The following is a 22,101-nucleotide window of genomic DNA, read 5'->3' as shown; positions in this document are numbered from 1 at the left end:
TATCCTTCCTACATTACAGTAGAGATGACTCATGATTCGATTGCTTTCATCATCACTCTATCAAGGAAAAAAAGAAACAGAAAACAGTCTAGCTGCTCCACAATACAGGTCTACACCGGACATCCTGGGGTTGCCTGTGACGGAGGAAGGTTTCACTGTATATATCATCCTCCTATTCAAGTTCATTAAAAAAACACACTCACTACAGCCAGCTAGTTATAGAGAGGGGTGGCTGCTAGTTCCCCCGAATAGCCATGATCCTTTGTAAAGCCATTTTAGAAGAGACAAACACAATTACTGCAGCCTACTCAGCTCTTTGCAACACCTTTTCATCTGAAAATCTAGAAATAACCAATTGTGGGCATGGAAGCAGTTCAATCTATAGAACCACTGCAATGTGTTGTATTTAAATATAGCACAACGGAATTGTACAAGCTGTGTACAGTCGTGGCCAAAAGTTTTGAGAATGACACAAATATTCATTTTCACAAAGTCTGCTGCCTCAGTTTGTATGATGGCAATTTGCATATACTCCAGAATGTTATGAAGAGTGATCAGATGAATTGCAATTAATTGCAAAGTCCCTCTTTGCCAACTGAATCCCCAAAAAACATTTCCACTGCATTTCAGCCCTGCCATAAAAGGACCAGCTGACATCATGTCAGTGATTCTCTCGTTAACACAGGTGTGAGTGTTGACGAGGACAAGGCTGGAGATCACTCTGTCATGCTGATTGAGTTTGAATAACAGACTGGAGGCTTCAAAAGGAGGGTGCATTGTTCTTCCTCTGTCATTCATGGTTACCTGCAAGGAAACACGTGCCGTCATCATTGCTTTGCACAAAAAGGTCTTCACAGGCAAGGATATTGCTGCCAGTAAGATTGCACCTAAATCAACCATTTATCGGATCATCAAGAACTTCAAGGAGAACGGTTCAATTGTTGTGAAGAAGGCTTCAGGGTGCCCAAGAAAGTCCAGCAAGCGCCAGGACCATCTCCTAAAGTTGATTCAGCTGCGGGATCGGGGCACCACCAGTACAGAGCTTGCTCAGGAATGGCAGCAGGCAGGTGTGAGTGCATCTGCACGCACAGTGAGGCGAAGACTTTTGGAGGATGGCCTGGTGTCAAGAAGGGCAGCAAAGAAGACACTTCTCTCCAGGAAAAACATCAGGGACAGACTGATATTCTGCAAAAGGTACAGGGATTGGACTGCTGAGGACTGGGGTAAAGTCATTTTCTCTGATGAATCTCCTTTCCGATTGTTTGGGGCATCCAGAAAAAAGCTTGTCCGGAGAAGACAAGGTGAGCGCTACCATCAGTCCTGTGTCATGCCAACCGTAAAGCATCCTGAGACCATTCATGTGTGGGGTTGCTTCTTAGCCAAGGGAGTGGTCTCACTCACAATTTTGCCTAAGAACACAGCCATGAATAAAGAATGGTACCAACACATCCTCCGAGAGCAACTTCTCCCAACCATCCAGGAACAGTTTGGTGACGAACAATGCCTTTTCCAGCATGATGGAGCACCTTGCCATAAGGCAAAAGTGATAACTAAGTGGCTCGGGGAACAAAACATAAATATTTTGGGTCCATGGCCAGGAAACTCCCCAGACCTTAATCCCATTGATAACTTGTGGTCAATCCTCAAGAGGCGGGTGGACAAACAAAAGCCCACAAATTCTGACAAACTCTAAGCATTGATTATGCAAGAATGGGCTGCCATCAGTCAGGATGTGGCCCAGAAGTTAATTGACAGCATGCCAGGGCAGATTGCAGAGGTCTTGAAAAAGAAGGGTCAACACTGCACATATTGACTCTTTGCATCAACTTCATGTAATTGTCAATAAAAGCCTTTGACACTTATGAAATGCTTGTAATTATACTTCAGTATTCCATAGTAGCATCTGACAAAAATATCTAAAGACACTGAAGCAGAAAACTTTGTGGAAATTAATATTTGTGTCATTCTCAAAACTTTTGGCCACGACTGTATATTATCAAAATGTATGAGTCACAATATAAAACATGTATGTATGGGAATGTGTCCAGTATTTGAAGCATCAAACATTTCTGCTGCACTGCAGAAGTTATGGATATCCGTCTTAATGTGTTTATATGCCAATGATGTACAAGCTGCCTTTTATCTTAGGATTCTTTGTCATCAGTTTTTGAGACTAAATACATACTGTTTTAGAAATAGCACAGTATATAGATGTAGACTGAAATATTATACATATAAGTATATATAGTATAAAATATATGATTTGGACTTTAAATGTCTTTTACACACACATCACCTCAGATAGCCGTATATGACAGTTACAGTAAGGAGATTGACAGTTTATATTCCCTCTGGCCCTGACTTCTTGAAACCCACCTGCAGCACATATTATTTACTTCCTTATTTATTTCAGTACAGACTAGTCACATTTCACTACTCTAGAATTAAACAAGCAAACACTTTTGTTGTAAACAATGTGTTAACACTATTTAAATGATTGGTCTTGTGGCAATGGACTATTTGGAGTTTTTCTTCATATAGCCATGACTAGAGCCGAGCCCATCTGTGGAATGTGCATGTTACCATGTTTGTGTCACATTTCACAGTGCATATGAAACACTTCACAACAAACATATTGCTTTTCAAGCTTCTGAATTTACTTTACATCAGCAACCTACGGTATGTAATACAACTTTGATGTTATAGTCAGAAGTAACAATCATTACTATGTTATTTCTCATACAGATACAGATAAAGTACTGTAGACTGGTAAAGATAGCAGAACGTAAGAAACCCTTTCAGCTCTATTCTGTGAAATGATGCCATACTATCCATTGTCAATATAAAATAAATACATACATCTATAGTTCATTATTGTAAACATTTAAACAGAGGGGAACATACAGCTACTGTAATGCACCTTGACTGAGAAGAATCTGTTTAAAAACTGCATACACGCTGTTAGAGTCATTGGCTTCAGTTCAGTACATATACATCATGAATAAGCCTGCAGTCTGGAAGCAGTAGAGATGTGTTTTTAGTATGTCTTTGTTCACAGTGCTCCCTTTATGACCTCTCACACGCAGTCTACTTTCACTTGGTTGTTGTTGGTTATTAAAGGGGATGGCTTGACTCTCTCCGCAGCGTCGTTGGAACTGTCAGGGAACAACAACGTCACAGTGCAAAGCGAGACAACTATCCGTTTGTACTCCCTCCGGAAGTTCTGGTTGAGCAGTCCATAGACAATGGCATTAAGGCAGCTGTTGAAGTAGGCCATGAAATAGCTGAACACGAACAGCCACTCTGGAATCATGGGTATTACTGCGGCGGGGTTGACGGCCACTGCCAGTCCGATGAAGTTCAGCGGTGCCCAGCACACAGCAAACAGGACGAACACCACAAACATGGTGACAAAGTTCCTCACATCATGCGGCGTGAGCCTAGGCCTGAACTCGGGCTTCACCCTCCGCCTCACCTGGATAACCAGGATCCAGATCCTCAGGTAGCAGTAGGTGACGATCATGATGGGCAGGATGAAGTGGAAGAAGACCACGGCGATGGTGTACGCTGAATTGGCCGACTGGACGAACGTACATGAATACACCCTGGGATCGTACTGCAGCGAGCCCACAAAGAAGTTGGGCACCAGGGCCACCACAGTCAACAGCCAGATGAGCAGGACATAACACAGGGAGTTCTTGTCACTGTACAGCTTGTGGTATTTAAGACTGTGACATATATAGCAGTAGCGGTTGATTGCGATGCCGGTGATATTGAAGATGGAGCCGATGACGCTGAGTCCCATAAGGAAGCCGCTAACCTGACAGTGAATGAAGCCCAGGTTCCAGCCGTTGTTGAAGATGGAGGAGAGGACCAGAGGGTAGGGGTAGAAGGCCACCACCAGGTCTGCTACAGCCAGGCTCACCACAAACACGTTGCCTGGAAAACAAAGGAACGCTCTGTTTATTTATAATATCCTAATATCCTTATCTGAAAGGATCAACATCTTATACCCCTCGAAACCAGTACTGTTTTGATATTTCAGCTGTGTACAAGTGCATGTTGATTCCCAACGCTTTCATTTAGGATTTGAAATGACATAAAAAATAAATCAATGGATCATATTCCCCAGTCTATATTCCCCAATAATAAAAGGTTGACTGAAATGGAATGACCTTTACTGCTCTCTCTCTCTTAGAGGGGATTTAACCACACATGGTGCTGAATCTCTGGGAAAAGTTGATCTCCTGCTTACCCCCCCCCTCCACACACACACACAAACACACACACACATGTCATTCGAGCTATTATGATCAAATAAATGTCTTAGGCTATGTCATAAATGGCACCATATTTCCTGTACCCTATTCTTTATGGTAGTGCACTATATAGGGAATAGGGCACCATTTTGGACGCCACCATATTATAACCTGTCCACTGGTGACCTGGACTGGAACTTGTTTTGCTATGTCTAGCCTCATTAATGCTAATCCTGGGTGACAGTGTGCCTCTTTGTTAGCAATGGTTTGGAACCATGACGCACTGTGGGGAATACATTTATAAAAGGTCCCAAAATGTGAGCTATGCCCTAGTCCCCTTAAACTCAACTCTGGATCTCGAAGCCAGTTCCACTGCCTTTTTTAATTGTTCCCTTCAAATCAGGGACTGATTTAGACCTGGGACACCAGGTGGGTGCAATTAATTATCAGGTAGAACAGAAAACCAGCAGGCTCCGGACCTAGTAGGGTAAGAGTTGAATACCCCTGGCTAGTCTTGGCTCAGACTATTGGCTCTGTTGCAGAATTACTAGTCTTAATATAGCTACTGTACTAGCTAGTCTTCATAGTGTTGAGAACTGTTATGACCAGTCTGTGGTGACCAGTCTGTGGTGACCAGCCTGTGGTGACCAGCTTACAGGAATGTCTCTTTGAACAACTCCACTTATTCATTGTGGTTTCAAAAACAACAATGTTAATTTGTTCAAGTAGGAGTAACTAGATCTCCAACCTACAACATATGATATAAGAATATGACATTTTTAAAGGCCATAAATCCATGCACTATGGTTATATTTATAGAATGTGCAATGTAGGTCAAGTTACCAAACATGCAAACATTTAGTATGCTGGAAAGGGTCCACCCTGATGGTCATTGTAAAGCAATGCATTTCCTTCTCCATCTACATTACCTTGCATGCATCCTCCATATGCGCCATTGAGCTAGCTCATCATTTACAATTGGAAAAGTAAATGGGAAAAGGAGTTTGAAGTTTCCTGACCTGTCTGTTGTTTTTGCTTTTTTTTTTACTCCATAACTTGAAAGCCCTGATCTCTAAAATAATTTGAATATGTCAGGCTTGAAAATTCATTCAGCCATTTTGGCACATTGACTCACTACCCAAACCACACTCAACTGGTTTCTAGTGGTAAGAAATGTCATGTGATCACCTTTTGCCATCTAGTGGACGATCTGGGAATCAGTTGGGGGATATATTTACATCAATGGATAGGTAGAATAGGTATTTCAGCTTTCTCCTCATGTGTATATCATTCCTGTAAGATGACAAATAAAGGCATGGCATGTTGGACAGGCCTTGCACTTTTAAAATGGCTCTTCCTATGTGAATTTGTGCATGTTTAGAGCGTCACCATCAACCACCACATTCACCCACCCACATCAACCCCCAACGATCAAAACACGACATCAACCCCCCATCCCACATCACAAACCCCCACTTCAAACCCTCCCACATCAAACCCCCCCCCATCAAACCCCCACAGCAAAGCCCCCCACATTAAACCCCCACATCAAATCCCACATCAACCCCAAACAACCCCCAACATCAACCCCCTCCATATAAACCCCCTCACATCGACATCAAAGCTCCACAGTGTCAAGCTCCATATCAATTTCCCCAATCAACACCCACATCAACCCCCAAATTAACCCCCCACATCAACTCACATATCAAACCCCAGACATCAACCCCCACATTTGACATCAAAGCTCCACATATCAACCCCCATATCAACCACTAAACATCAACCCCCATATCAACCCCCCTACATAAACCGTCCCACATCAACCCCCCCACCATCAACCCCTCCACATCAACCCCCTATCAACCGTCTACATCAGCCCCACATCAACCCCCAAATAATCCCCCCACATCAACGCCCCACATCAACCCCTCCACATCAACCCCAAATCCCCCCTCCAAACATCAAGCCCCCCACATCAACCCCCCAACATCAATCCCCAAATCAATTCCCCAAATCAAACTGGCTGAAATAGCCGAATCCACTAATTTGAAGGTGTGTCCACATACTTTTGTATAGTGTATACACACATAATTTGAACTACTGGTCATCTCTGCTTCATGCTCTACCATGATGAATAAGACTCATACTCTCAAACATCAACAGACCGAAAACAGATACCATGCTATAACTCTGCAGTTGCTTTGCTACAGATACAGTATATAACAAAACATTTCTACAACATGATTAAACAAGTGCCATGATACAGAATATGATGTCTTCGAACCTCCTGCGGAGACATTCTAGATGTATTTTCCCTCAAATTCATGAGGGATTGTTTTGTTTGGAAATAATCATAAAATATTTGACATCTTTATGATACATTACTTTGGAAATAATCATTCAATGTTTTATGTCTTTTTGATACATTACTTTGGAAAGAATCCTTAAATGTTTTACATCTTCATGATAAATGATATAACTTGGATTTAATGATCAGTTTTCCTCATTTGACAACCTCTTTTTGACGCTGCAGGGAAAGTGAGTGAAAGAGAGGCTTAGGGCTGGGTTCAATCTGTACCGCGGAAGTATCGCTTAAGATCTGCATTAAAATGTAATGGTACTTTCTGATTAAGTCGACATATGCAGCGTTTACTGTGATAGCAGTCTCCGCGAACGTGGGATCATTGCCTTTACATTAAAATCGAGCTTTAACGCGGATAAACAAACATAACAAAAATATATAGAAATAAAAACGAAGAAATGTTGGAAACAGTATTTATATACACAGTACAAAATCCAATGGCAAAAATTATGGAATTGCAAGACATTAACACCCATAATAACAAAGCAAAAACAGTTTTTCATAAATGTTTGCACATTCATAAAAAAAAGAAAACAGAAATTTTACATTTACATAAGTATTCAGACCCTTTACTCAGTACTTTGTTGAAGCACATTTGGCAGGGATTACAGCCTGAAGTCTTCTTGGGTATGATGCTGCATGCTTGGCACACCTGTATTTGGGGAGTTTCTCCCATTCTTCTCTGCAGATCCTCTAAAGCTTTGTCAGGCTGGATGGGGCATGTCGCTGCACAGCTATTTTCAGGTCTCTCCAGAAATGTTCGATCGGGTTCAAGTCCAGGCTCTGGCTGGGCCACTCAAAGACATTCAGAGACTTGTTCCAAAGCCGCTCCTGCGTTGTCTTGGCTATGTGCTTAGGGTGTTTGTCCTTACGGAAGGTGAACCTTCCAACACCCCAGTCTGAGGTCCTAAGAGCTCTGGAGCAGGTTTTCATAAAAAAACTCTTTACTTTGCTCTGTTCATCTTTCCCTCGATCCTGACTAGTCTCCCAGTTCCGGCTGCTGAAAAACATCCCCACAGCATGATGCTGCCACCACCATGCTTCACCTTAGGGATGGTGCCAGGTTTCCTCCAGACCTACCACTTGGCATCCAGGCCAAAGAGTTCAATCTTGGTTTCATCAGACCAGAGAATCTTGTTTCCCATGGTCTGAGAGTCCTTTAGGTGCCTTTTGGCTAACTCCAAGCTGGCTGTCATGTTCCTTTTACTGAGGAGTGTCTTCTGTCTGGCCACTTTACCATAAAGGCCTGATTGGTGGAGTGCTTCAGAGATGGTTGTCCTTCTGGAAGGTTCTCCCATCACCACAAAGGAACTCTGGAGCTCTGTCAGAGTGACCATCGGGTTCCTGGTCACCTCCCTGACCAAGGCCCTTCTCTCCCTGATTGCTCAGTTTGGCCAGGCAGCCAGCTCTAGGAAGAGTCTTGGTGGTTCCAAACGTCCTCCATTTAAGAATGAAGAAGGCCACTGTGTTCTTAGGGACCTTCAATGCTGCAGAAGTTTTTGGTACCCTTCCCCAGATCTGTGCCTCAACACAACCCTGTCTCGGAGCTATACCTTCAACCTCATTGCTTGGTTTTTGCTCTGACATGCACTGTGAACTGTGGGACCTTATATAGACTGGTGTGAGACTTTCCAAATCATGTCCAATCAATTGAATTTACCACCGGTGGACTCCAATCAAGTTGTAGAAACATTTCAAGGATGATCAATGGGAACAGGATACATCTGAGCTCAATTTCGAGTGTCATAGCAAGGGGTCTGAAAACTTATGTAAATAAGGTATTTCTGTTTTTTATTCGTAATGAATTTGCCAAAAAATGACTGTTTTTGCTTTGTCATTATGGGGTATTGTGTGTAGATTGTTGAGTAAAATTCTTTATTTATTAATACATTTTAGAATAAGGCTGTAAAGTAACAAAATGTGGAAAAAGGGAAGGGGTCTGAATACTTTCTGAATGCACTGTAAATATGTGAATGGTGTGTATGGACAGTACGGGCACTATGTGAATAGAAAAGGTGTTTACAGCAGTAGTTATATAGGATGAGCCTTGACTAGAATACAGTATATACATATGAAGTGGGTAAAACAGTATGTAAACATTATTAAAGTGACCAGTGTTCCATGACTATGTACATAGGGCAGCAGCCTCTAAGGTACAGGGTAGAGTACCTGGTGCTAGCAACAGTGTCTAAGGTTCAGGGCAGGGTGCTGCTAGTGATGACTATTTATTAACAGTCTGATGGCCTGGAGATAGAAGCTGTTTATCAGTCTCTTGGTCCCAGATTTGATGCACCTGTACTGTCTCCACCTTCTAGATGGTAACGAGGTGAACAGGCCATGGCTCTGGTGGCTGAGGTCCTTGATGATCTTCTTGGCCTTCCTGTGACACTGGGTACTGTAGTTAGGCAGTGAGCCCCCCGGTGATGCATTGGTTGTGACCGCACCACCCCCTGGAGAGCCCTGCGGTTGCGTGTGGTGCAGTTGCCGTACCATGCGGTGCTACAGGATCTGTAGAAGTTCATGAGGGTCTTAGAAGATGTCCAGTGGAACAGCAGTAATCTCGTCAACATAACAATCACTCAACATTCAGCAGAGCCTAAATCATTCATTTAGAAATACAGTACCAGTCAAAAGTTTGGACACACCTACTCATTCCAGGGTTTTCTTTATGCCAAGAGTGTGTAAAGCTGTCATCAAGGCAAAGGGTGGCTACTTTGAAGAATCTCAATATATAAAATATATTTAGATTTGTTTAACACTTTTTTGGTTACTACATGATTCCATATGTGTTATTTCATAGTTTTGATGTCTTCACTATTATTCTACAATGTAGAAAATAGTAAAAATAAAGAAAAACCCTTGAATGAGTAGGTGTGTCCAAACTTTTGACTGGTACTGTACATGTTATTCAATCATTGCACCTACACTGCCCGCGCACGTCAACGAGCATCTGCGTAGCCAGGCACTAAAATAGAACTTGGTTCTTTTTGTGAAGCTTGACGCGCTGCAAGTCCCGCCTCTCCCATCTCCTCATTGGTTTTTAGGAGCATAAACCAACGTGGGTGACTGAATGATGAAGTGAGGTTCACACTCAGTCCAGTTGGTAGTGGTAATGCACCTTAAAGTTGGTTGCTAACCGCCATATGAAGTCAGAAGAAGAAGCCTGAAGAAGGAGAGATTACTAGAAACTAACTCGGTTTACCCTTTAATCTGTGGATTAATTGTCGGCGTAGAGGACCTTGTGCATTTCAGGTAAAATAACAACCCAATGTTTATATCCCAGGACAAATTAGCTAGCAACAGCAAGCTAGCTAGCTAAATTGCAATACATTTTTAATGCTTTTCGACCTGTCCGCAAATTAATACAATTGGTTCAGAGTTCGTTTTGATATTTCAACATGTGTGTCCTGATCACATCTGGTGTGGGTGGACAAAATAAACATGCACGCAATGACGCACGTGGACGCACGCGCACGAGCAGTCTGATCAGCATGTCAGCCTCAACAGTTTTGGCCCCAGGACACTGCAGGCCTGTCAGACTAATCATACTGCATTGTATCCCTAACAGATGCATCACATATACTGTACTTAACTACTTCCTTGTTCTTCTTGTACTGCGGAGACAAGATAGTTCATAGATTATAGTCATTACACGTTTTTTGGTCAATTTGCATAAAAAAAACAGGAACAATAATAAGAAATCAATAGTAGTGGGACAAAAACTATAATCTATAATAATCATACCGAATAAGATGCAACAGTTTGACAGAGAGCTCAACAGGCCATGTGAGTGTGGAATGGAAACAAGGATTCTAGGTTCTCCACTGGAATAGAGGCGGCGTGGTGCTGGAGTCCCACTCTATTTAACATAAACTGTAGATGTGTAATGTGTAACAGAGTTCCCCTTGAATCAGTAGTGAGCTTCAGTTGATATGACTGCCCCAGGCACCCAATTCACATCAGACCCACTAAGAGAGACTGGGAGAGAAGAAAGCAGCAGAGAACAGCTCTACTCTACACTACACTGCTCTGCTCTACACTACTCTAATCTGCTCTACACTACTATGCTCTACACTACTCTACTCTACACTACTACGCTCTGCTCTACTCTACACTACTCTACTCTGCTCTACACTACTCTACTCTGCTCTACACTACTACGCTCTGCTCTACTCTACTCTGCTCTACACTACTCTGCTATACTCTGCTCTACTCTGCTCGGCTCTACACTACTCTGATCTACACTACTCCATGCTATACTCTACACTACTCTGCTATACTCTACACTACGCTGCTATACTCTACACTACACTACTCTGCTCTGCTCTACACTACGCTGCTCTACACTGCTCTGCTCTGCACTACTCTGCTCTACTCTACATTACTCTATGCTGTACTCTACACTACTCTATGCTATAGTCTACTCTGCTCTACTCTGCTGTACTTTACTCTACAGGACTCTGTTATACTCTACACTACTCTGCTCTACACTACTCTATGCTATACTCTACTCTGCTGTACTTTACTCTACACGACTCTGTTATACTCTACACTACTCTGCTCTACACTACTCTATGCTATACTCTACACTACTCTGCTCTACTCCGCTGTACTTTACTCTACAATACTCTGCTGTACTCTACACTACTCTGCTGTACTTTACTCTACTCTGCTCTGTTTACACTACTCTGCTCTGCTCTACACTACACTACTCTAATTGTCTCTGCTCTACACTACACTACTCTACTTTTCTCTGCTCTACACTACTCTACTTTTCTCTGCTCTACACTACACTACTCTGCTCTACACTACACTACTCTACTCTATTCTGCTCTACACTACACTACTCTGCTCTGTTTACACTACTCTGCTCTACTCCATTCTGCTCTACACTACTCTACTTTTCTCTGCTCTACACTACACTACTCTACTTTTCTCTGCTCTACTCTACACTACTCTGCTCTACTCAGATACTTTTGTGTTTTGTTGGTTTGCTCAGTGCAAAAAAAACAGATGCTCAGTTCTGCTAACTTGATCTCAAATGACATGTAACATTTCCAAGGTCTCTCCCTTGGTTGTGGCGTTGTATACAGGGGAACAGCAGAACCTTAAGCTGCATATTAGTTCCATAAGCGGACGGTGGGTGAGGTGAGCTGATGCATTGGTTATTGGCAGAGTGACGCTGTAGTTACCCAGGGTGTGTTAAGATCATTCTTACCAAGCAGCCCATGCTGACTAACGCAAACAGACAGTGGTGGCTCAGTATACAGAGTCTCACGAGCTGCATTTGTTTAATAGAAAAAAGAGACAGCGGGCGGAGCGACTGTGGCGTGTCATTCAGGAACAATGAGAGTGCAATTAGGTTCTAAATACATGCTTGGTTGGGTCTTGGTTGGAGATATTATGTGGCTGTGGCAGGGTCTAGTGGGAGGGAGTGTCTGCTCTGGTCATTACGTATTCCTCTGTGGACCAGGGGGACAGTTTTACAGCACACTGGACAAACAGAATGAACAGGAGGCTAATGGGAGTGTTGGTGGGTAGGGGGGAGGCCCGAGAACATACAGTAGATACTGGAGGAAGAGATGGTGGTGGAGACGATAGCGGTACATACCAACTACCTTATACGGTGTATCTTTAGAATGAAACATCACAGGCCAAAGTAAAGAAAGTGCCTAAAAAAACCAAAACAAAGACCTACTCATCCTGAGAAAATAACATTGTCTTATAAGGTCTCATTCAGTTAATGAAGTGTAGCTGTCCAGATGGGAAATACTGCTGGACCTTACCTCCAGATCTAATGTCACATGGCCACGGGATCGATGAATGAATCAATGAAATACATGCAAAGACACAAGAACAAAACAATAATGACCTCTACCACTCCTTGTCTCTCATATGCAGAGAAAGAGAGAGAATTTGTGAATATTTATTAGGATCCCCATTAGCTAACGCCGTAACGCTAGCTAATCGTCCTGGGGTCCAACACCAATTAACAAGACATTACAAACAATTACAAATGATGACTTTACAAACATTTAACAAGTAGACAATACAGACAATTAAAATACCTGACAGGAAACACATTTAACATTCAGTTGATGCTTTCTATTTCCTGTCCAGTCATATGGTCTATCTCATTAGACGTTCTTTTATTTTTTTCTTGAGGGTGGATTTACTTTCTGCCTGAGAAATATGGATTGGTAAAGAGTTCCGTTCAGCTATAGCTCTATATAAAACTGTAGATTTAAGACGATTTGTCCTTGGCTTGGGTTGTCTTAGATGCCCTGAATTTACCTGTCTAGTTTGGTGGTTATGCATGTTTAATTTTTTTATTTAACCTTTATACAGATAGAGCAATGAAGAGCTAATCTGGCAGCCCTGTTTTGGGTGATTTTGAGCTTTAAAAAAAACATTTGCTGCAGATGACCATATAACTGGACAGTACTCTAAGTGTGATAGGACCAGGGATTGACCATATAACTGGACAGTACTCTAAGTGTGATAGGACCAGGGATTGTACCATATAACTGGACAGTCTCTAAGTGTGATAGACCAGGGATTGACCATATAACTGGACAGTACTCTATAGGTGTGATAGGACCAGGGATTGACCATATATACTGGGCAGTGGCTTCTAAGTGTGATAGGACAGGGATTGACCATATAACTGGCGTGCCTGCTAAGTGTGATAGGACCAGGATTGACCATATAACTGGAGCAGTGACTCTTAGGTGTGATAGGACCAGGGATTGGACCATTATACTTACAGACAGTACTGCCTAAGTGTGATAGGACGCAGGGATTGAATCAACCTGATTTCAGAGTGCTAGATGTTACCATTCTGAACATTTTCTTGTAAACAGGCAATTCCCTTACCATCTTAATACATAATTATCTATGTTGTTCTGATCCAGGATAAAGCTGCGTCCAACATGAGAACTAGTTAGTTTCGTTTTCCCCCTTGCTCTAGCATGCTTCTATCATAACCATTCAATTGGGGATCATCAGCAAGCATATATCTTGAACCAAATACAATACATTTAGTTTTAGAAATGTTCAACACCAATTTGTTCATATCAACCCACCATTCTTAGTTCACTACTCAGTACATCGTGTAGCGCATTACATTCGGATGCTGCGCTATACATTGTAGAGTCATCAGCATACATTAAACCTCTTGCTTTGTTCATTACTGAAAGTAAATCATTAGTAAAGATAGAGTAGAGAAGTGGGCCTAGGCAGCTTTCTTGAGGAACACCACAGCGTATATCTTTACTTTTTGAAAAGCTACCATTAAAGAACACTTTTGCCTTCTCCTGGATAGATAGATTTCCATCCAGGATAGAGCTGCAGACTTAAAACCATAACGTTTGAGTTTATCTAGTGACAGTTCATGATCAATTACATCAAAAGCAGCACTGAAATCTAGCAACACTGCACCAACTAACTTCCTGTCATCCATACTCTTTAACCAATCATCTGTCATTTGTGCTGAGGCCGTACTCGTAGAATGCTCTTCTTTGCATGCTGGAAACCCGTTATCAGATCATTACATGAGAAATAATCCTTGATTTGTACAGATAAAATCTTTTCCAATAATTTACTGAACACAGGCAGCAAGCTTATAGGACGACTATTAGGACCAGTGAATGCAGATCTTTTATCCTTAGGTAGTGGAATAACCTTTGACTCTTTCCAGACTTCTGGGCACACCCCATACATGAAGCACTTATTAAAAATATAGATATTTGGTTAGCTGTAACTGTAAGCAATTTGGCGTCCAGATGATCTGTACCGGGTGACTTGTCATCCGAAAGAGACAACAGCATCCTTTCTACCTCTTCCTGTTCTACTTGGTGAAATTCAAACCTGCATTGCCTCTCCTTCATGATACAATCCCACAATGTTATAAGGGTATATGACATGGAGCCATCAGCTGGAATCATAGCATTCCTGGACTTTCCACTTTGCCTGTAAAATATGAATTAAAGTAGTTTGCGATGTCGTTTGATTTTGTAATAAATATAGCCTCTGATTCAACAAAAGAGCTGGACATGTTCGAATTCCTACCCATAATCACGTTCAACGTTCTCCACAGTTATTTTCATCACCCTTTACTTCATACATTTTTAAACAAACTTAGTGACATTTCAGGATCATCCTTACTACACACTTCTAACCATTGCACATTCTTAATCTCATCCACAAATGAGTCCTGATTGAACCCTCTGTAGGACCTGCGGTATATTACCTTAGGGCCAGCCTTGGGTATTTTAGTTTTCCTAGTGAGTGAGTCCTGATTGANGAGTGAGTCCTGATTGAACCCTCTGTAGGACCTGCGGTATATTACCTTAGGGCCAGCCTTGGGTATTTTAGTTTTCCTAGTGAGTGAGTCCTGATGGAACCCTCTGTAGGACCTGCGGTAAATTACCTTAGGGCCAGCCTTGGGTATTTTAGTTTTCCTAGTGAGTGCAACCAAGTTATGATCACTGCAACCTAGTGCCACTGATACAGCTTTAGAACAATGTTCAGCCATGTTGGTTAAAATGTGATCGATACAAGTTGATGATGTAATACCGGACCTATTAGTGAACGTTCTGGTTGGTGATGTCATACCTTGGGTCAGGTTACATACGTTGGCAACAGAAATACGTCTATTGTCATTGGACAGTTGGTGTTAAAAAAATCCATATTCATATCTCCCCAAAAATATATTTCCCTATTTTCATCAGATACCTTATCCAACATTTCACAAAGTACATCAAGATATTTCACATCAGCACTAGGTGGCCTATAGCAGCAACCAACTAGTATTGGTTTCAAATGTGGTCAATGCAGCTGTACCCATAGTGCCTCTAATCCATTCAACATTAAGTCCTTACGTTGTTTTGCTGGAATATGATTCTGGATGTAAACTCCACCCACACATCTATTTCGGTCCCTCCTGAACAGATTGTCTCCATGTATAGAGATCTCAGCATCCTCAAAAGAAGAGTCCTTGTGAGTCTCTCATATTGCCAATACATGAATACTGCACTAGACAGCATATTTCATGTATTTTGTTCCTTAAACTGCATATATTCAGGTGAGCAATTAACAGCCCTTTCTTTGGTAGATTTACAGTATTTCTATGTCCAAACATGAGTCAGTCAGCAGTTGGAATCTGAAAGAGAGATACTCAGACAGTGTGTGTGTGAGGGGGGGGGACTAGAAAGAGAGAGGGAGAGCGAAAGAGTAAAAGAGAGAGTGAGAGGTATGGGAGACAGAGAGAGAGTGATAGAGAGACAGACAGACAGACAGAGACAGAAAAAGGAGAGGTATGGGAGACAGAGAGAGAGCGAGGGAGACAGACAGACAGACAGAGAGGGAGAGCAAGGCGTGGGGGGGAGAGCGAGGCGTGGGGAGAGAGACCGAGGTGTGGGGAGAGAATGTCTTAGCGTGTTTTTGGGATGGTCATGGGAGTACCATGCGATTATTTGCATGTGGTGGTTGATGGAGAGGGGACTGACCCGAGAGCATTATGGTCTGGAGGATGTTGGATGAGAGCGAGTGGCTGTGGTCGGAGCGATGAGAGCGAGATGAGAGAGAGGGCGTGAGCAGTAAGGCAGAGAGGAGTTAGAGAAGAGCGAGGTGTGGGAGCAGAGAGAGGGAGGCCATTGGGGAGCAGGAGAGCGAGGCAGTGGGAGAGAACCCGAAGGCGTGGTAGCAGAGAGCAAGGCCGGGGAAAGAGAGAGAGCGAGGCGTGGAGCAGAGGAGAGCGAGGCGTGGGGACGCATAGAGGAGAGCGAGGCGTGGGACGGCAGAGACAAGCGAGGGCGGGAAGAGAGAGAGCGAAGGCGTGGGAGGCAGAGAGGGAGAGCGAGGCGTGGGAGGCAGAGAGAGAGCGAGGCGTGGGAAGAAGAGAGATGACGAGGCGTCGGAAAGAGAACAGACGCGAGGCGTGGGAAGAGAAGAGCGAGCCGCGTGACGAAAGAAAGAGAGCGAGGCCGTGGGGAAGAGACGCAGAGCGAAGGCCGTGGGAGGCAGAGAGAGAGAGCGAGGCATGGGAGCAGAGAGAGGAGAAGAGAGAAGAGGGAGACATCTGGGAGAGAGAGCGAGGCGTGGGGGAGAGAGAGGGGGAGGCATTGGGAGAAAGAGCGAGGCATGGGGTGAGAGAGCGAGGCGCGGGGGAGGGAGAGAGGCATGGGGGAGAGAGAGAGGCGTGAAAAAAGAGAGAGGGAGAGACGTGGGGGAGGGAGAGAGACATGGAGGAGGGAGAGAGATGTGGAGAGAGAGACATTTGCAATAATTTAATTTCCAAAGCAAAGTTTTTTTAAACATGAGGCTACTACTGCACTAAATTTACAAACACTTCTAAAATTGCTGACAATAATTTTTACAATATCAGAAAATATTTAGCTGACTTTAAAAGGGCAATTCAATTTGCTCCGTGCTTATCAGTACGTTATATTTAAGCACTTAACTTTATGGTAATTGGCAACAATTTATATTCAGTCCAGGTAAGTACTGTATAAGCTATTAGGGATCATAGCATTGAACTGGACTCACCTGGTCAGTCTATGTCATGGAGAGAGCTGGTGTTTCTAATGCTTTGTCCACTCAGTGTCCAGGAGTCACAGTCAGAGTTAACAGCATGTAGGCTCTATAATGCATTATGCACATATACTGTATATTCTCCTGAATAAATAAACCATAAAGTGACTATATTTATATCTAAACGTTATGTTATAAAGCACTCATGAATAATCTGGTGGCTGCCATTCCCTCTTTGGTGCAGATTAAAGAATGCAATAGGAATACATTTATAGATTAAACTGTGACTGTACTTTGTAGCAAAGGTGATTCCCCAGGCCAGACATCCTGTCTAACTGGCAGAGGAGGAGGGTACCAGAAGGTTTGGTGGTAGCACCAGCGATAACCCCTCCACGAACATGACACAAGAGAAACTATCGGCTGGGTCCAATGTTGCCTGTTAAGATGTTGCTCGTTCGGAGGTCTTTATCCCTTTTTCTTTTTTTTGTATTATGCGTGTATTGTTATTGTATTGCTGACTGTTGGAGCTACAAACATAAACATTTCGCTGCACCTGCAATAACATGTGTACGCGACCAATACATTTAGATTTTATTGATCTGTTTGATAAGGTGCCAATTACCTGCTGCTGCTAAAAATAATGGCCTAAGCAGCAATATGATTGTGTTCCACTCATGTGGTAACCTAAGGTTCCAACAATGAAGGTTAACTCAAATGAAAAGGACTTCATGGAATAAAATAACAGCAGCTCTACAGAATAAATGTTGGTTTTACAACTAGGGTTGCAATCTTTCAGGAACTTTCAATAAATTACCTGGTTTACCAGAAATCCCCCAACCAAGATTTCTGGAAAACCAGGGAATTTATTGAAAGTTCTTGGAATTTTGCAACCCTAATCATGACACTTACAGCACTACAGTAGCTGCACCAATACCAGTCAATGTTGCTCTTTTGTAAAGTGATTTTTAATCTAGAGGATCATTAAGTTGCCACTTGAGCCCCCACAACAACACACACCTCTCTGTATAATGCTGTGTGACCGTACACCGCAGCTAGCCTGTTTCACACATCATTCATATCTTCTCTGTGATGTAGAACAGAATAAGGTTACAGTAATGAGGATAAATCTACTCTGTGATCAATGTTCCCTCTAAGCTGCGCACACGGGCGCACAGCTCCCCCAGGACTGCCGCGCAGAAGAAATATCAGCCTGCACAGAGAATCATGAGGTTGAACTTCACTTAACTTTCTAGAGTTTTCCCCATTAGTTAGCACTATCAATGTTTCCTTTTACTGTGGAAATTGTGATCGATTCAACGCAATATTAGCCACTTTCAATGCAACATACAAAAACAAAATGCCATAACCAATCACAGCTGCAGGAGGCATATATGCAAATAGACCATTGCCATATATGGATCTGTGGCCAATCACTTTGAACTGGACTGTGTTTACAGCATAAGCATAAGAGCTGCATGTAGCCAGGTGTGCACATTTGTTCATATCCTTTGCTAGATAGTGAGTTATTAGCCCAGTTATAGATCATTTGTAATCAGCAATGGGGGAGTGATTGCTCCTTCAAGAGCACAAAACATGTACACTTCTAGACATCTTTGAAATGCGAGTCAGGTAAAGAGGTTTTTTTTGTCTTAAAGGGGCAGTGTTGTATTTTGAGAGAGGCTTGAATAAGCTAAGTAGCCAATAGGCAGAGAGTAGCATAATTTATCTGATTCTCTGTAATAATGGTATGGGAATAATAATGCATTTTATTTTGTAAAGTGTTTTTTGCATCAAACAACAGAACAACATTTTCAGTCACCTCCTTATCTGAAGAACAAGTGGATAAACCGGTTAATCTCAAGCCCTGTATGTTTTTTTCCCAAAAGTCTCATGGAATGTTACCTGACTGATATAACAGCTATTTACATGTTAAAATGTTATGGGATGCATTTTCTCAATTGTAGGCCTACCAGCCACTCTGGTAGGCCTACATTATGATAAAATAGCTACAGTAGCCTACTTGACCACTGTTCAAACTGGAACTTAAAGCGGGTACAGCTTCAGTGTTCTAAGTAAACGCATGCTGGAAGTTGCACAGAACTTTTACAAGGTTAAAGTTTGCGCTCAGCAGACCTAACATTTTCTCAGTACCAACATTTTTTTGAGGGAACATTGTCTGTGATGCTGAACAGAATGAGGTTACAGTAATGAGGATAGATCTACTCTGTGATGCTGAACAGAATGAGGTTACAGTAATGAGGATAGATCTACTCTGTGATGCTGAACAGAATGAGGTTACAGTAATGATGATAGATCTACTCTGTGATGCTGAACAGAATGAGGTTACAGTAATGATGATAGATTTTCTCTGTGATGCTGAACAGAATGAGGTTACAGTAATGATGATAGATTTNTGAACAGAATGAGGTTACAGTAATGATGATAGATTTTCTCTGTGATGCTGAACAGAATGAGGTTACAGTAATGATGATAGATTTTCTCTGTGATGTTGAACATCACAGAACATCGGGCTCCCGAGTGGCACAGTGGTCTAAGACACTGCATCTCAGTGCAAGAGGCGTCACTGCAATACCTGGTTCGAATCTTGGCTACATCACATCTGGCCGTGATTGAGAGTCCCAGAGGGCGGTGCACAATTGACCCAGCGTCGTCTGGGTTTGGCCAGGGTAGGCCGTCATTATAAATAAGAATTTGTTCTTAACTGACTTGCCTAGTTCAATAAATAAAAATATTTAAAACATGAGGATAGATCTGCTCTGTGATGCTGAACAGAATGAGGATAGATCTACTATGTGATGCTGAACAGAATGAGGTTACAGTAATGAGGATAGATTTTCTCTGTGATGCTGAACAGAATGAGGTTACAGTAATGAGGATAGATATTCTCTGTGATGCTGAACAGAATGAGGTTACAGTAATGAGGATAGATCTACTATGTGATGCTGAACAGAATGAGGTTACAATAATGAGAAGAGAATGAAAGGTCACTCTGAATCAGATATCATTTTAACATGGCATAAGCCATGGCAAAATGTGTAGAATTTGAGAAAAGTTGCTTTAAAACTGCAACATTTTCTCTACACCCCATTGTAAAATGTGTAGCATTGCAGGAAATTAATTTTAGAACGTAAAGGAGGTACACACCAAGGTACACACTTGGTCCTATCACACTTAGAGTACTGTGATACACGCCCGGTCAGAAATTTGGCCATGATTACTACAAGTTTAGATAGCTGGGTAGACTAATTAACCAATCTAATTTATTTTTGCTGACATGGCTAATTGAGTGACTGTCAGTGACTGACATAACAAGAGGAACACTGCTGATGAAATTGCACCTTGTGTATTCTACTATTCTAACGCTCAACAGTTCAACAGACCCCGACTGAGTTCCTAAGTGAGGGTCTGTCGAGGGCCCTCTGCGACCGCCTATGTCGCTTATGCCCAGGGCAATGCCCAGCAATGCTCTCATAACCTTGTACTTATGCAGAATACAGGTGTAGGATCTTAATTTGAGCCAGTTTGCTAAAGCAAGAAAATAATCCTGCAGCAACAGGAAGTGTGAGTTATGTGAATAACTTTTTTGTTGGGGTTGCTACATTTTTCGTAAGAGAACATCATGTCTGAAATATCAAAGTGGAAATTACAAACTTCAGAAGTCTTTTTTTAAACATTAAATACACAAAAAGTTTTTAATTTCCTGCATTACTGGAAAGTTCTCCTGCAACAGGGTGATACAACTAAGAAATGAAGATAGACAAATAAGTTTCCTTTTGTTGTAAAAGACTACAGCAAATGGCAGTATTCTTTTCAAAATACATACGTTTTATTGGGTTAGGCTACTTTGACTTACCTGCGTTTCTGAGTTTTTTGTTTCTGTACACGGAGATAATGACCAAGAGGTTGCCCAAAATATCAACGACAATGGTGAAAATCAGAAAGCATCCCAAAGTTGTCGCAACCCATGGAGGGCGATTCAGGGTAGTGTCGTGGGGGGCCACTGAAGAACCGTTCGTCAGACCGCTTTCATTTCTTATCATTTTATCGTATCTCTTCACCTTCTCCCAGTCTCGTAATACATCTCAGGTTTGCGCTCCATATTAGCCGTCTTTGCTAAACTGAAACTTCTATTTCACCTGCTGTAGCTTGGTCCTCTTCTGAGTGCCCAAGTTCAATTATTCTGCCACTACACGCAGTTACACTTTTATAGCCCTGCATCGTCTTCCATCACTTTGCGCGTCTGTCACATTCCACGGCAACTTCAGTGCCGGATTCCAAGACTAAACTGTAGCCTAAGTGGTGAAAATACTGACACCTAGTGGCCGAACGTGGTAAGCACTTCTCCACTCCATGTTTGACTGCTGGTGCTCAATTCATATCAAGTCTTCACGACGCTTTTCACTCGCACGAGTCTATAATTTATTAATGTGGTCATTCATTACTGTCAGTCATTCATGCTTTATTTATACCAAACCATAGATTTTATTAGAAGAGTGTATTACACTGTATTTATACTATTGTTTCCTTCTATAATCTGTAGTGACACTTTATTTTATTCTACCCCGCCACTGTTTCGGTAAACAGCTGAGGAATAGGACTGGAGAAACGTAACCCCTTATCCAATTCATAGACAGCGCTATGGATGCAAGGACTGACCATCCAATACATTACAATTATAGTTTTAACCGTGTTTTGTGGGTATACAGTGATGGTTTACATTACAATAACATTGCTTCCAAACAAAATAATAAAACAAGTTTATATGTTGGGTTCTGATGGGGTAAGACAGTTGAACTGATCTCATGAGGTTAAGTTATATTCTTGAAGAATCAATGGCTATACAGAACACAGTGTACATAACATTATGAACACCTCTTTCCTGTTTCCTGTTCCTCTTTTCCGCCAGGACTGACTAGGCGAATC

At 42.2% G+C, this 22,101-nt stretch overlaps 1 protein-coding gene across 1 annotated transcript; it reads right to left on the bottom strand.

Annotated features, from left to right (window-relative positions):
* Positions 1 to 2,606: 2,606 nt before the first annotated feature.
* On the bottom strand, positions 2,607 to 21,330 carry mtnr1ab (melatonin receptor 1A b). The gene is made up of 2 exons (XM_023991904.1): positions 21,032 to 21,330; positions 2,607 to 3,939 (listed from the first exon to the last, which is right to left on the bottom strand). Exons 1-2 carry the CDS (start codon positions 21,216 to 21,218, stop codon positions 3,077 to 3,079), a joined length of 1,050 nt encoding a protein of 349 aa, XP_023847672.1. The 5' UTR covers positions 21,219 to 21,330; the 3' UTR covers positions 2,607 to 3,076.
* Between the last annotated feature and the right edge of the window lie 771 nt (positions 21,331 to 22,101).

Source organism: Salvelinus sp. IW2-2015, linkage group LG8 (genome assembly GCF_002910315.2).
Source record: "Salvelinus sp. IW2-2015 linkage group LG8, ASM291031v2, whole genome shotgun sequence".
NCBI lineage: Eukaryota > Metazoa > Chordata > Actinopteri > Salmoniformes > Salmonidae > Salvelinus > Salvelinus sp. IW2-2015.
This window is presented reverse-complemented; position numbering and strand designations above follow the sequence as displayed.